We start from the raw sequence: 17,160 nt of genomic DNA, 5'->3' as shown, positions 1-17,160 counted from the left end.
GAGAAATTCAAACTTTCTTGAATTTTCTCCCGAGTGACCAAGATACACGATTACCTGCCGTTAGCGCCACGGTGGTCCACGGTGGTCCACGAATGCCGTACTGTTATCGCACGAGGTTCCCACGATGTTAAACTCTGGTTAACTCTTGCGTCAAGTCGCCCCGTGAAAAGGCCGCTTTACCATCAACAGCTCGCTGTCTTGGGAGAGGTTAGTCGGGTGCTCCGATGAACGCAGAGGCTCGACCGTGGGGTTCGATCGCCCGGTTCGGGGGAGTTGACATCCCCCTGATGCAGGAGCTGGATCGCAAATGAAATTCCTCGTATGTTGCAAAACACACTTGGCTAATAATGTATAATTGTGATTGTGATTGATTGTACATTGAAAAGCTTTTATGTTGCATGCTATCCATTCAGCAAAAAGATGATGCATACGCCTAGTTTCCCTCTCAGTCTCAACTCGACTAGAAAGGTCTCAATTCCAAACGACCCCTATTACCTTGCTCCAGCAATGCTGCCTGATCCCTTGAGTTACACCACCATTTTGTGACTATCTTCAGTATAAACCAGCATCTGTACGTGATTACAATCAAGCCGTCCACAGTGTACAGATACAGGATAAAGGGAATAACGTTCAGTGCGAGATAAAGTCCAGTGAAGTCTGATTAAGGATAGTCCAAAGGACTCCAATGAGGTAGATGAGAGGTCAGGGCCGCTCTCTAGTTGGTGAAAGATCGGTGGTGTCACCTGATTGCAGCTGGGAACAAAGTGCCTCTGAATCTGCAGGTATACATTTGGAGGTAGTTGTATTTAGTTTAGTTTAGAGATACAGTGCAGAAACAGGCCCTTCGGCCCACTGAGTCCGCAGCGCACCCCGCACATTAACACTATCCTACACACACTAGGGACAATTTAAATTTTTTTTTAACACCAAACCAATCAACCTACAAACCTGTAAGTCAATGGAGTGTGGGAGGGAACTGAAGATCTCGGAGAAATCCCACGCTGATCACGGGGAGAATGTACAAACTCTGTACAGACAGCACCCTTAGTCAGGATTGAACCTGGGTCTCTGGCGCTGTGAGGCAGCTACTATACCTCTGTGCTACAGTGCCGCCCAGGTATCTATGAGCTGCCGTCCGAAGGTGATCCAGCTCTCATCTCCCTTCTGCTCATGAATCTCTTGGAAATAGCGACCAATCTCTCGGACACTGCTGTGACCCTCCCGAGAGGAGAAATAGTTGTTTCCTCATTTCCTTTGAAAACGTGCAAAATAAAAAATTTACAATGGGAAAGGAGAGGCAGGAGGCAGGATGTTCCTGTGATAAATCCCTCCAAGAAATAACCTCATTAGAGCTAATAATCTAGTAAATAATTCAAGTTCTAGGTATAGTTTGGATGCAGGAAAAGCAATGAAAGAGGTTATTGCCTGTAATACATCTTCTGAACTCTCCATCTCCATCGGAAACAGTACTGGCTGGTCCATTGCGCATATTCCACATAGCTTAACTTCATAAATCATAGGAGCAGAATTAGGCCATTTGGCCCATCGAGTCTACTCCACCCTTCAATCATGGCTGGCCTATCCTTCCTTCTCAACCCCATTCTCCTGCCTTCTCTCTGTAACCTTTGACACCCATACTAATCAAGAACCTGTCTATCTCCACCTTAAAAATATCCATTGATGGCCTCCACAGCCGTCTGTGGCAATGAATTCCACAGTTTCACCACCTTCAGGCTAAAGATATTCCTCCTCATCTCCTTTCCAAAGGTAGGTCCTTTCATCCTGTGGCCGTGCCCTCTGGCCCTAGACTCTCCTACTTGTGGAAACATCCTCTCCACATCCACTCAATCCAGGCTTTTCACTATTCTGTAAGTTTCAATAAGATAATAATAATAATAATGGATGGGATTTATATAGCGCCTTTCTAGAATACTCAAGGCGCTTTACATCGCATTATTCATTCACTCCTCAGTCACACTCGGTGGTGGTGAGCTACTTCTGTAGCCACAGCTGCCCTGGGGCAGACTGACGGAAGCGTGGCTGCTAATCTGCGCCTACGGCCCCTCCGACCACAAGATGCCCCCTCATCCTTCTAAACTCCAGCGAGTACAGGCCCAGAGCCATCAAACGCTCCTCATATGTTCACTCAATCATCCCCGGGAAGTATAACATGCTAACCGGTGTCCCGCTAGTCAGGCCACATCTCTGCCAACCTTCTATCTACTGATGGATTCTCTATGTGGCTGAGGAACTGATGAAAGGATGAGCAATTAGCTTCAGTATTCACTGAGGAGAAGGGCATGGAGGATAGTGAGATCAGTCTGGAGTGGAACCAAGTGCCTGGGGAGACGAAGAGAGACCAAAACTGAACACAATCCTCTAAATGTGGCCTGACCAGTGTCTTGTACACCTGTAACATGGCCTCCCAACTTCTACACTCTGTACTCTGACTGATGAAGGCCAATGAGCCGAAAGCCTTCTTGACCGCCCTATCTAACTGTGATGGCACTTTCAAGGGACTATGTACCTGCAAGGCTTCCAAGATGGCGCCCGACCCAGGCGACTATTTTAATGCTGGCCACAGACGCAAATCTACAAACTCATATTACCATCGCTCAACACTCTTAAATCTCCACTCCTACAGCAACATTTCTTACTATAACTATGATTACCTTGCACTAAACATCACCCATTCCTTCTCTCCAGAGATGCTGCCTGTCCCGCTGAGTTACTCCAGCATTTTGCGTCTCTCTTCGGTGTAAACCAGCATCTGCAGTTCCTTCCTGCACAAACAGCATTAAAGTTACGCAAAGTCCTTTCCCACAAGATTAATAAAGGAAGTAAATGCCTAAGAACCAAAATCATCAATCCATTGCCAACAGCAGTTCTTCATTAGATCATGACGTGATGCTTAGATTGTGGTCCCTGGGTAGTTATTGACTTGTTAATGCTTACATCTTCATGGGGTACCAAAGGAAATCACTCTGCCCCTGGGAATAGATGGCGACATGGAAACAATCAGAGGTCATAAAGAATTTACTTGGTGTAATTGTGTTGGCTGTCTTTAATTTTAATTTATCACAGAGGGATGCTGTTCTTGTAATCGTGAACAGATAACTAACGGAACCATCCTACCGCAACCAGAGAGCCGAACTACTATCTACCTCATTGGTGACCCTCGGACTGACCTTGTTCAGACTTTGCTGGCTTTACCTTGCACTAAACGCTATTCCTTTATCAGGGGATATGGAGAGAAGGCAGGAACGGGGAACTGATTGTGGATGATCAGCCATGATCACATTGAATGGCGGTGCTGGCTTGAAGGGCCGAATGGCCTACTCCTGCACCTATTGTCTATTGTCTATTGTTTATTGTCTATGTACAGTATCTATACACTGTAAATGGATCAATTGTAATCATGTATTGTCTTTCTGCTGACTGGTTAGCACGCAACAGATGCTTTTCACTGTACCTCGGTATACATGACACTAAACTAAACTGTACTACACTCATAGAGTCATAGAGTGATACAATGTGGAAACAGGCCTTTCACCCACTTGCCCACACCGGTTAACATGTCCCATCTACACTAGTCCCACCTGCCTACATTTGGCCCATATCCATCTAAACCTGTCCTATCCATGTACCTGTTTCTTAAATGATGTGATAGTCCCAGCCTCAACTACCTCCTCTGGCAGCTTGTTCCATACACCCACCACCCTTTGTGTGAAAAAGTTACCCCTCAGCTTCCTATTAAATCTTTTTCCCTTCACCTTGAACCTATGTCCTCTAGTCCTCGATTCCCCTACTCTGGGCAAGAGACTCTGCGCATCTACCCGATCTATTCCTCTCATGATTTTGTACACCTCTATAAGATCACCCCTCATCCTCCAGCGCTCCATGGAATAGAGACCCAGCCTACTCAACCTCTCCCTATAGCTCACACCCTCGAGTCCTGGCAACATCCTCGTGAATCTTCTCTGCACCCTCTCCAGCTTGACAATATCTTTCCTATAACATGGTGCCCAGAACTGAACACAATATTCTAAATGCGGTCTCACCAACGTCTTATACAACTGCAGACATACCCCCATCCACATAAACGGGACTGAGGTGGAGCGCGTCTCCAACTACAAATTCCTCGGGGTACACGTCTCTGAGGATCTGTTCTGGTCCCTCAATACCACCAAACTGATCAAAAAGACGCAGCAGCGCATTTACTTTCTGAGGAGGCTTAAGAAAGTTCACCTGTCCCCCCAGATCCTGTCCAACTTCTACCGCTGTACCATCGAAAGCATCCTGACCACCTGCTTCACGGTGTGGTACAGCAGCTGCACCACAGCTGACAGGAAGGCACTGCAACGGGTGGTGAAAACCGCCCATCACATCATCGGTGCCCCGCTCCCTGCCATGGCTGCCCTTCACCGCACACGGTGTCTGAGACGGGCCGGGAAAATCATGAAGGACCCCTCTCACGCTAACCATGGACTGTTTGCCCTCCTCCCATCAGGGAGGCGGTACAGGAGCCTCAGGTCTCGCACAAGCAGGCTGAGGAACAGCTTTTTCAATAACACCATTACACTGCTGAACTCACAGTCCCGTCGCTAGATATCTTTAGACTCTCCCATTTGTATACAGTTATTTGCCTATGTACCAGTTTAATTCATCCACAGTCCACACATTGTTAACCAGTATTTATTTCTACTATCTTGCATTATGACCAGACACTAAACTGCATTTTGTTGTACCTGTACTCGTATTTGTGCAATGACAATAAAGTTGAATTGAATTGAATTGAATTGAATTGAACATGACCTCCCAACTTCTATACTCAATACTCTGACTGATGAACTGTTTCTTCTCTACACTGCCCTTTGTTGTAATAATCCCATGTAGTCCGTTTAGTAATCTGGTGAAGGAAATCAAAATCCCTTTTTTTCCTGAAAAAGGCAACCAACTGAACATTCCAGTCAGGTCAGGTCAGGTCAGGTCATCCCCTGGCACCCTGACCCAGTGCAGTCACCAGGACAACGGGCCTTTCAGGCCAAGATTAGACTCTATACTATTAAGAACTTTGGGTAAGGGTGTCAGGGGTTTCGGGGAGAAGGCAGGAGAATGGGGTTGAGAGGGAAAGATCGATCAGCCATGATCGAATGGCGGAGGAGATTCGATGGGCCGAATGGCCTAATTCTGCTCCAATGTATTTTGGCCTTACGGTCTTACTCCAGCACTTTGTGTCTTTTCTTGTAAACCAGCATCTGCAGTTCCTCGAGTCTACATTTGCAGCAGGTTTTCTGATCCTACCTTTAAACGAGCTGAAGTTTGGGTACAAAATACTGAATACTTGGTATTCAGCTGTACAGCAAGGAACTGCAGATGCTGGTTTTTCACCGATGATGGACACACAATGCTGGAGTTACTCAGCTGGAGTAACAAAGGCAGCATCACTCGATAGACGGAATGGGTGACGTTTTGGGTCGAGACCTTTCTTCAGACAGCTTGGTATTTAGCTAATATTTCTACCCACAGCTGTATAGAATATTGCCCTGTTTTTATCATAAACATTCCACAGGCCATTCATTCTGATGCTTGTTGGCCTCGTCCCCATGAAGACCGATACTATCTCACTCCAACAGCAGTTCTGCTGCACCCTCTCTCCCTGCTCCCCCTCTGTACATTCTTTAATTTTCTATACCTTTTCATATCTCTTGTTTCCCTCTCTCCTGGCTCTCAGTCTGAAGAAGAGTCTCGACCCAAAAACGTCATCCATTCCTTCTCTCCAGAGATGCTGCCTGACCCGCTGAGTTACTCCAGCACTTTGTGACTGGCTCATTGTTTCTCTCTGTCATGAGTTCACACCAGTCACTGAAATGCAGGCTCGGATATTAGTTGCAGCCAACTCAATCGTTCAATGGTTCAATAGTGTTTTATTTGCCACATATGCAACTGCAGAGTGAAATTACTTTTACACATATTACACATGCGGGCCCCGCTATTTTTCTTGCCATTATTCAAAGTCCACAGTCCAGTCTGCCAGCACGCTTGATGTACTGGAGCAGTTCCCCTGAACTGACGTCCCTCTCCTCTCCTCTCCTCTCCTCTCCTCTCCTCTCCTCTCCTCTCCTCTCCTCTCCTCTCCTCTCCTCTCCTCTCCTCTCCTCTCCTCTCCTCTCCTCTCCTCTCCTCTCCTCTCCTCTCCTCTCCTCTCCTCTCCTCTCCTCTCCTCTCCTCTCCTCTCCTCGCCTCTCCTCTCCTCTCCTCTCCTCTCCTCTCCTCGTCCTCTCCTCTCCTCTCCTCTCCTCTCCTCTCCTCTCCTCTCCTCTCCTCTCCTCTCCTCTCCTCTCCCTGGGCGCCTCCTGCAACTGACCTTTAGGCATTACCCAGGTTCGCCCTCCTACTGCCCCGCTCTTAGCGCCCAATGTCTCTTGCAGCTCCCTCCTAGTCCCGCCGACAATGAGCTTTGGATTTGCCGTTCCAGGGAAGTTCTGGTGGCTCACGTGAAGTATTATTGTGAATTTGTTCTCCTCACTCAAAGATGCTCTCTACTCCAGCATCTTCCTGGAAACTCAGTCTGAACAAGGGACTCGACCTGAAACGTCACCTATTTCTTCTCTCCAGAGATGCTGCCTGAGTTGTCCTGAGCTGTCCCGCTGAGTTACTCCAGCATTTTGTGTCTGTCCTCCTGGAACGATGCTCCCATGGAGTCATAGAGTCAAACAGCACAGAAACATGCCCTTCACCCAAACTCGGCCATGCCCATCAAGTTGCCCCATCCAAGCTCGTCCCATTTGGCCCAAACCTTTCCTATCCATGTACCTGTCCAAGTGTCTTTTAAATGCTGCTATAGTCCCTGCCTCAACTACCTCCTGTGGTAGCTCATTCTATACAACACCACCGTTGGAGTGATATAGTTGCCCCTCACATATTTGTAGTCTTTTGCTCAGAATGAGGGAATCAAGAACCAGAGGCCATAGGTTTAAGGTGAAGAGGAAAAGATTTACTAGGAACCTGAGGGGTAACTTTTTCACACAATGGGTGATGGGTGTATGGACCAAGCTGCCAGAGGAGGCGGCTGAGGCTGGGACTATATGTTAATAAACATATAGACAGGTACATGGATAGGACAGTTTTTGAGCTGTGTGGGCCAAATGCAGGCAGATGGTACGTGCAGCTGGGGCATGATGGACAAGTTGGGCCGAAGGGCCTGTCTCCATGTTATAACTCCAGAAGAAAACCTAAACGTAACTTGCAATTACCCGGGGACAGGATATTCTTATTTATAAATAGGTCATGTTCCCATTGAATATATACTGTGTAATTGTTATGGCAATTATTATTAGTAGTATTATTGGTGTTGTTATTATTTTATAGTTGTTTTTGTTATTATTGTTGTTATATTATTATTGTTATTATTATACTATTATTATTAATATTATGTTATTATTATTATTACTATTATTATTGTTGTTATTGTTATTGTTGTTATTGTTATTGTTGTTATTATTATAATTATTATTATTATTATTATTATTATTATTATTATTATTATTATTATTATTATTATTATTATTATTATTTTAATTATTTTAATTATAGTCCTCTCTCCTATTCTAGGCATCCAGATGCACATATGCAACAAGGAACACTATGGCTCTCTACCGGTACCCCTGAAGGCAGAACAGACGTTAGAAGAGGATGTTGAAAGCTTTGTGCACATTCTGCTGGAGACGATGAGTGAGTTTGTCAAGTAACATAGACAAGACAGCCTGAAAACTCTCCCCCACTTTCCAAACTCATAGTCTAACGTAAGGTTGCTTGTTAGATGCAGTCGGGACCTAACAATGAGCAGAGAACAGCAATAACAGTGAAACAAGGAGATCTGAAGATACACAGAGTGCTGGAGTAACTCAGCGGGTCAGGCAGCATCTCTGGAGAACATGGATAGGTGACGTTTCACAGAGTGCTGGAGTAACTCAGCGGGTCAGGCAGCATCTGTGGAGAACACGGATAGGTGACGTTTCGGGTTGGGACGCTTCAGATGAGTCTGGAGAAGGGTCCCGACCCACAACGTCACCTATCCATGTTCTCCAAAGATGCTGCCTGATCTGCTGAGTTACTTCAGCACTGATTATTTTTTTTAATAGACCAGGAGGAACAGGCCCTTCAGCCCACAATGTCCATGCTGAATATTATGCCAAGTTAAACATAATCTCCTCTGCCTGTGTGTGATCCATATCCCACGCGGTCACAGGGAGAACGTGTAAACTCCGTACAGACAAGTACCCGTAGTCAGGATCGAACCCGGGTCTTTGGGACTGTGAGGCAGCAATACTACCACTGCGCCACCGTGCCGCTCCAATCCCGTCAATCACTGACATTCCAGAGAAAACAATCCAAGTCTGTCCAACCTCTCCTTCTGGCTAGGACCTTCTAATCCAGGCAACATTCTAGTAAAAACTGTGAGAGCTTGCAATGTATTATGATTGTATAGGAGATGCCTGTGAAATTGTGGTCTGTGTGTGCAATTAACACTCTACATGGGCCATGCAGGAGTATGTCAGACTGAACAGAATTGATACAACAGCTCTACAAGCTGCACCACCGTGCCACCCTCAGTATAGCTCAGCACATTGCAAGAAATGCCAGCCTCACCAGCGATGCCAACTCACCAGGAGATTCAGCATGGGGGTGGCACGGTGGCGCAGCGGTAGAGTTGCTGCCTCACAGCGCCAGAGACCCGGGTTCAATCCCGTCTATGGGTGCTGTCTGTATGGAGTTTGTACGTTCTCCCCAAGACGGCGTGGGTATTCCCCGAGATCTTCGGTTTCCTCCCACAATCCAAAGACATACAGGTTTGCAGGTTAATTGGCTTGGTATAAATGTAAATTGTCTCTAGTGTGTGTAAGGATAGTGTTAATGTGCGGGGATTGCTGGTTGGTGCGTACTCGGTGGGCCGAAGTGGGCTCGGTGTTTCTGCACTGTATCTCAAAACTAAACTAAAAGAAATTAACGGGCCTGTCCCACTTAGGCGACTTTTTAGGCGACTGCAGGAGACTATGCGGTCGCCACATGTTCGCGGGTGGTTGCCGGGGAGTCGCCTTCATGGTCGTGAGGAGTTCCCGCATTCTGGGAACTAGTCGCGGCCTCATTATGGTCGCTGTGAATTTTTCAACATGTTGAAAAATTAGCGGCGACCAGAATGAAGCCGCCATGGAGAGTAGCGAGAATTCTCGTGCCGTAGGTGGGTCGCCAGGCGGTTGTAGGTTCTTGTAGGTTGTAGCCAGTGCTGACCGGTGAATTTCATTGGCTCTTTGGGAGAAAAAAACGTGAACAGTCCTTTTCAGAACCAAGGATATCCGACTGGTAATGTTAAATGTCTGCCCTGTCCTGTGTGTGTGTGTGTGTGTGTGTGTGTGTGCGCGTGTGCGTGTGCGTGTGTGCGTGTGCGTGTGTTTGTGTGTGTGTGCGTGTGTGTGTGTGCATGTGTGTGTGCGTGTGTGCGTGTGGGTGAATGTGTGTGCGTGTGCGTGTGCGTGTGCGTGTGCGTGTGCGTGTTCCACTCTGACAGTCGCCGTTCCAGTTGCCGGTTTTTCAGCGACCTGCTCCAACTTGACAGTCGCCTGAAAACTCGACTAAGTGGGACAGGCCCATAAGTAACCCTACTACTGTGAATGCAGGAAAGAAATGAAATAAAAAGAGAAAATCTAGTAAACACTCAACAATTGTGGCCACACCCATGGAAGGAGAAGTTGCAATATATAGATTAATAATGACCTCCCATTAATGTCTCAGGGTAGATGAGGAATTGAGGAGTCTGATCTTGGTGCTTCAGATTACTTCAAGTGTTGAGGGTGTGCGTGGACAGAGTTTAGTTTAGTTGTGATTTAAACTACTAATCCAGGATCAATGTCTTCCCTTGTTCTTCTGCTCTTTAGGTGTGTGCCAATCCAGCCATTACATTACTGGATGAGTGTTCTAAATCTGGGCCATTGGTCTGAAAATATGGTTTCAAATCCCACCAGGGTTGTCATCAGTCAGAGTATTGAGTATAGAAGTTGGGAGGTCATGTTGCAGATATATAAGACTTTGGTGAGACCGTGTTTAGAGTATTGTGTTCAGTTCTGGGCACCATGTTACAGGAAAGATGTTGTCAAACTGGAAAGGGTACAGAGAAGATTTACGAGGGTGTTGCCAGGACTAGAGGGTGTGAGCTATAGGGAGAGGTTGAGTAGGCTGGGTCTCTATTCCATGGAGCGCAGGAGGATGAGGGGTTATCTTATAGAGGTGTATAAAATCATGAGAGGAATAGATCGGGTAGATGCACAGAGTCTCTTGCCCAGAGTAGGGGAATCCAGGACCAGAGGACATAGGTTTAAGGTGAGGGGGAAAAGATTTAATAGGAATCTGAGGGGTATCTTTTTCACACAAAGGTAGTGGGTGTATGGAACAAGCTCCCAGAAGAGGTCGTTGAGGCTGGGACTATCCCAACATTTAAGAAACAGTTAGACAGGTACTTGGATAGGACAGGTTTGGAGGGATATGGGCAGGTGGGACCAGTATAGCTGGGACATGTTGGTCAGGGTGGATACATTGGGCCAAAGGACCTGTTTCCATGCTGTGTCACTCTATGACTAAATAAATATGGAATTGGAAGACAGTAAAAGTAACGATGAATTAAAAAAAATTCTAGAGCAGAAACAAGGAACTGCAGATGTTGGTTTGCAAAAATAGGACACAAAGTTCTGGAGTAACTCAGCTGGTCAGGCTACTCAAGCTACTCTGAAGAACATGCATATTTTTGCAGAGATGCAGGCTGACCTGATGAGTTACTCCAGCACTTTGTGTCTTTGTTTGGGTAAACCAGTATCTGCGGTTCCTTCCTATTAACTCTGCAGTTATTGAGCAGAATGCACCAGGTCTGTATCTGTGCTAGATAACGGAGTCATCATTCACTGGCACACTGGTCCGAGTTATTAGGCACTGACCTCCTTGAGGTCAACAATATAAAACGTTGGCGCAGAAAGAATTGGGGAGTGTGTACGATCGTTAAGGAGATGTAGGTGAATCCTGCAATTAGTCACGAAAGCACTGTGGTATTAGGAGCTCAGAATTAGATATTAGTTTAAGGATAGACACAAAATGCTGGAGTAACTCAGCGGGACAGGCAGCATCTCTGGAGAGAAGGAATGGGTGACGTTTCGGGACCCGAAGCGTCACCCATTTCTTCTCTCCAGAGATGCTGCCTGTCCCGCTGAGTTACTCCAGCATTTTGAGTCCACCTTCGATTTAAACCAGCATCTGCAGTTCTTTCCTAGGTATTAGTTTAGTTTAGTTTAGTGATACAGCACGGAAATAGGCCCTTCGGCCCACCGACCAGCGATCCCCGAACATTAACACCACCCGACACACACTAGGGACAATTTTACATTTATAGAGTCATATAGTGTGGAAACATGCCCTTCGGCTCACCTTGCCCACACTGGCCTACATATCCCAGCTCCTCTAGTCCCACATTTGGTCCAAACCTGTCCTATCCATGTACCTGTCCATATCAAGCCACTTAGCCTGCAAACACTTACGTTTTTGGAGTGTGGGAGGAATCCGAAGATCTCAGAGAAACCCCACGCAGGTCACGGGGAGAAGGTACAAACTCCGTACAGACAGCACCCGTAGTCAGGATCGAACCTGGGTCTCTGGTGCCATGATGCAGTAGCTCTACCACTGCTGCCCAACCGTGCTGCCCAATGTAGCCTGGCTAAAAAGGGCGTTGAGTGGTTTGAATTGGCCAGGTGTTGAGGCTGTGTGCCCACTAATTACCAGAGAGCATTGTGACCACAGAGGTCAGAGAGCTGGAGGCTGCGTGAGGCAGCTGGAGCTTTATTCAGTCCCTCCGGCTGCTGGTAATGGGAGAAAGGGAAAGTGCCGTCGACATCTGTGGCCGCAGCTCACCGCAAAAAAAACAGAAAGGAATTCACCACCAATTGCCTTCAGTGTCAGTCCATCAATGAGGATTATCTCCATGTCTGATCATCCCCCCACACAACCCACAGACATGCCACTCATTCCCAGGGTGGGAATGACATGGACTGCAGGGCACAACTTTAAGGTTACAGGGGCAAAGTTCAAAGCGGGTGTGCAGGGCACTTTGTTTTTTACACAGAGAGTAGAGACTGGGGTTGCCAACTGTCCCATATTAGCCGGGACATCCCGTATATTGGGCTAAATTTGTTTGTCCCGTATGGGACCACCCTTGTCCCGTATTTGACTGCTACTACTCGGGTCGAGGGGACTGTCAGGTCGGAGGGCCACGTCCAGCCCCGCCTCACCCATCCCGAGGTGGTGCAGCCCATGGAGTGCAGCAGCAGCAGCAGGGCCTAGCCCGTGGCCCCGTCGGTCGGCAGCCCGGCCATCTGTCTGACATTCAAACCTTTGCTTACCGCCGACACCACCACCCCATGGCCGATCATCGGTTCATGCGTTGGATGGGGTGCCGGACTTTGCGCGCGCCAGGCCCAAAACTCCTCAGCTGGCCCACCGGCTGGGCTTTGTGTGTAGTCCAGCACCCGGGCCAACTCATCATTCACCCAGCCACGGCCGAGTCGGTCAATGGATTGCTGTCGGGAATTTGCCCCTTATTTTGACCTTTTGTCCCTTATTTGGGAGTGAGAACGTTGGCGACCCTTGTGGTGGGAGCCTGGAATGTAGCAAACGTGTATTGAAACCACAATATTTTTGTGTTCCCTTTAGTACAGTTTAGCGGTTTCCTCCCACGCTCCAAAGACATACAGGTTTGTAGGTGGCTTCAGTAAAATTGTAAATTGTCCCCAGTGTGTGTAGGATAGTGTTAGTGTACGGTGTGGTTGCTGTTAGACACGGGTTCAATGGGCCGAAGGGCCTGTTTCTGAGAAGTTTCTCCAAAGTCTAAAGTCTATCTTTAAATTAAACTGGACTAAGTGGGTCCCAGTCACACAGGAGGCCTGGTCCCCCAACACAACCCATTCCCCAACTCAATATTCCACCACTCACCGGTTCCCCCAACGCAACGGAGGCAGAGTTCTGTAGCCGGGGGGGCGGGGACGGTACAGGCGGGGAATGTCCTGCAGCCAGGGGAGGGGGACGGCTTCAGACGGGGCCTGTCGGGGGGCTGGTGGGGGGGGGGGGGGTAGGGGTGTGTGTGGGAGGGGGGGGGGGTGTGGCGAGGGGGGTGTGGGGAAGAGGGGGTGTGAGGAGAGGGATGTAGGGGAGGGGGGTGTGGGTTGTGGGCGAGGGGGGGTGTGGGGGAGGGGGAGTGGGGAGGTGGGGGGGGAGGGGGAGTGGGGGGGTGGTGGGGGGGGGTGTGGTGCTCCCCCGCCCGCGAACACAGCAGCCCCCGCCCGTGCCGGAAGGGGCGTCGCCATCTCGGTGAATAACAGACCAATACCTTTTGTAATATTTCACCGATCAGAACAAAACTTGGTGACTTGGAGCAGAGGAGAACGGTGAGTAAGGTGACCAAAAATCCTAGCGATATAGGACACCGTTTTTGCGCAAATTTAAAAACAACACAAACCGGAAAAGGACAAGATGAGAATTTTAGTAATAGTATAGAAGATATAGATAGATGTGCAGAAGAATAGTTTGATCAGTCTCGGCTGCCACTTTATAAGATCGTGTTTGATCTGATGATTCAATTATACTTTATTGTCCCATGTACCTAGTTTAGTTTAGTTAAGAGATAAGCGAGGGAACGGATCTCATTCATATCACCTCTGCTCAACATAACCTAGAATGTAGAAACAAAGAATTGCAGATGCCGGTTTACAAAGAAGGACACACACAACTTATAACTAACCATTTTAACTCCCCCTCCCATTCCCACACTGACCTTTCTGTCCTGGGCCGCCTACATTGTCAGAGTCACAACAAGCACAAAGTGGAGGAACAGCGCCTCATATTCCACTTGGGCACCTTACAGCCCAACAGCATGAACATTGAATTCTACAATAGCTAACCTACAAACATCCCTTTCCCCTTCATCCCTCTAGCTTTTTACCCCCCCCCCCCCCCCCCCCCCTTTCCTGGGCTCCCACCTGGATCCACACCAATCTCACCTCTTCCCCCCCCCCCCCCCTTTCTCTTCCACCTATTTATAGACAATAGGTGCAGGAGTAGGCCATTCAACCCTTCGAGCCAGCACCGCCATTCAATGTGATCATGGCTGATCATCCCCAATCAGTACCCCCATTCCTGCTTTCTCCCCATATCCCCTGACCCCGCTATCTTTAAGAGCCCTCTCTTGAAAGTACCCAGAGAACCGGCCTCCACCGCCCTCTGAGGCAGAGAATTCCACAGACTCACAACTCTCCGTGAGAAATAGTGTTTCCTCATCTCCGTTCTAAATGGCTTTACCTTCCTCTAACTTCACATTTCACACCCCTTCTGTCCTTATCTCACTTTCTTTTTTGTTTTCATCTCTCACCTTTTGTCTAATCATCTTCTAATCAACCGCCCCCCCGCCCCCCCCCCCCCCCTGTATCAACCTATCACTTGCCAGACTTTATCCCCACACCACCATCAGGCTGATGAAGAACTCTCCATGGCCTCCACAGATGCTGCCTGACCCGCTGGGTTACTCCACCACTCTGTGAAACGTCACCTATCCATGTTCTCCACAGATGCTGCCTGACCCGCTGAGTTACTCCACCACTCTGTGAAACGTCACCTATCCATGTCTCCAGAGATGCTGCCTGACCCGCTGAGTTACTCCAGCATTCTGTGTCTTTTTTTGTCGACCAGCATCTGCAGTTCCTTGAGTTTACATTAAGATTCACCGGCCATTTATAATGAATATTCCAAACTGCACGATGATTAGTTTAGTTTAATTCAGTTTAGTTTAGGTTAGTATATTATTGTATTAATGTACTGAGGTACAGTGAAAAGCTTTTTTATGTTGCGTGGTATCCAGTCAACAAAAAAAACATTATTACAATCAAGCAGTATGCAGTGTACAGATACAGGATAAAGGGAATAATGTTTAGAGCAAGATAAAGTCCAGTAAACTCCAATCAAATCCGTCAGTCTGAAGAAGGGTTTCGGCCCAAAACATCGCCTATTTCCTTCGCTCCATAGTTGCTGCTGCACCCGCTGAGTTTCTCCAGCATTTTTGTGTACCTCCAATCAAAGATAGTTCGAATGTCTCTAATGAGGTAGATGGGAGGTCAGGACCGTTTTCTAGTTGGTGATAACAGCTGGCACGAAACTGTCCCTGAATCTAGAGGTGTGCGTTTTCACACTTCTGTACCTCTTGCCTGATGGGAGAGGGGAGAAGAGGGAGTGGCCGGGGTCCTTGATTATGCTGCTGGCCTTGCCGAGGCAGTGTGAAGTATAGATGGAGTCAATGGAAGGGAGGCTGGTTTGTGTGATGGTCTGGGCTGCACCTACAATTTCTTGCGGTTTTGGATGGAGCTGTGCCCAAACCATGCTGTGATGTTCATGTGTTTAAGAAGGAACTGCAGATGCTGGAAAATCAAAGGTAGACAAAAGTGCTGGAGAAACTCAGTGGGTGCGGCAGCATCTATGGAGCGATGGAAATAGGCAACGTTTCGGGCCGAAACCTGAAGAAGGTTTTCAGCCCGAAACGTTGCCTATTTCCTTCGCTCCATACATGCTGCTGTGCCTGCTGAGTTTCTCCAGCACTTTTGTCTACCTCTGATGTACATGAAAGAGAGACAAAGTACACTAACATAACTGTGTTGTTGGTTTTTCAGTTGATGACCCTCCCATGGAGCCTACCATCCACGTTTCCTTGCCTCCCAGGAACCCAGACAAGATGGGGTTTGATGAGGTGAGAGATAGATTGTTATTGCTGAACTCTGAGTTCAACATGAGCTGCCGTGTGTGAACGACCATGCATAATGCAGGAAGCCTGTTCTTTTTAATTAGTTTTGCATGAAGGATCCGCATATATTGGTTTAAACTGAAGATAGACACAAAAAGCTGGAGAATATCAGCGGCTCAGACGGCATCCAGTGACATTTCGGGTCGAGACCCTTCTTCAGACTTAGACTGCACCCGAAACGTCTCCCATTCCTTTTCTCCAGAGATGCTGTCCGACCCGCTGAGTTACACAAGCTTTTTGTGTCTATCTTATTTTAAATTAATTTTCTCGTTGTACATGATCAATAAGTGTAGTGCTGTAACCAGATTTCAATATTCACAGCCTTCTGTTGAGAACTAAATGAGCAGGCTCATGATTTCTCATCATCTAGTGTATAATGGGATCTTGATTTTTCCTGTATTACATGGATTGACCTGATCACTGTTGATGAAGTTATTTTGGCAAAATAGACAGCTCCAGCATGTGTCATGATTTACTTTATATTCAGAAGGGATGTTCATCACAGAAATCAGTAAGGTTGTGACACTAATGAATATTTAAATATCTATTACTTGTTTAGAGGTACAGCGTTAAACAGGCCCTGCTGCCCACCGAGTAGGGTTGCCAACTGTCCCGTATTAGCCGGGACATCCCGCATTTTTGGCTAAATTGGTTTGTCCCATGCGGGACCGCCCTTGTCCCGTATTTGACTGCTACTACTCGGGTCGAGGGGACTGTCGGGTCGGAGCGCCGTGTCCAGCCCCGCCTCACCCATCCCGACTTAGTGCAGCCCATGGAGTGCAGCAGCAGCAGCAGCAGCAGCACCTCGCCCGTGGCCCCGTCGGTCGGCAGCCCTGCCAGCTGTCTGACCTTTATACCTTCGCTTACCGCCGACACCACCACCCCTCCTTCTCATGGCCGATCATCGGTTCATGAGTTGGATGGGGTGCCGGGCTTTGCGCGTGACGTCGCGCGGCCCGGGCCAAAACTCCCCAGCTGGCCCGCCGGCTGGGCTTTGTATGTAGTCCAGCACCCAGGCCCAACTCATCATTCACCCCGCCACGGCCGAGTCGGTCAACGAATTGCTGTCGGGAATTTGTCCCGTATTTTGACCATTTGTCCCTTATTTGGGAGTGAGAGAGTTGGCGACCCTAATTCTACGTGAATCTGTGCCTAGATCTTCATGGTAAACCTCAAACGCAGGAAGGACCGGAGGGATCGAATGCTGCGGACACTATATGAACAGGACATTGATGTCAGGATAGCAGATGCTGTGGATGGGAAGTAAGTATTGATGTTGCCGT

The 17,160-nt window shown here is 47.9% G+C and overlaps 1 protein-coding gene across 1 annotated transcript in view; it reads left to right on the top strand.

Moving 5' to 3' along the window:
• Window positions 1-17,160, top strand: part of colgalt2 (collagen beta(1-O)galactosyltransferase 2) — a gene marked incomplete at its 5' end in the record, with an annotated part of 78,161 nt that overhangs the window by 31,869 nt on the left and 29,132 nt on the right. The window contains 3 exons of the mRNA XM_033029119.1: window positions 7,615-7,734; window positions 15,747-15,823; window positions 17,034-17,140. Of these exons, the coding sequence (XP_032885010.1) occupies window positions 7,615-7,734; window positions 15,747-15,823; window positions 17,034-17,140 (304 nt within the window). The remainder of the gene's footprint in view (window positions 1-7,614; window positions 7,735-15,746; window positions 15,824-17,033; window positions 17,141-17,160) is intronic.

The sequence above is a fragment of the Amblyraja radiata genome, chromosome 10 (assembly GCF_010909765.2).
Source record: "Amblyraja radiata isolate CabotCenter1 chromosome 10, sAmbRad1.1.pri, whole genome shotgun sequence".
In the NCBI taxonomy this organism is placed as follows: Eukaryota; Metazoa; Chordata; class Chondrichthyes; order Rajiformes; family Rajidae; genus Amblyraja; species Amblyraja radiata.
The sequence above is the reverse complement of the archived record's forward strand: the minus strand, read 5'-3'. Positions and strand labels throughout refer to the sequence as shown.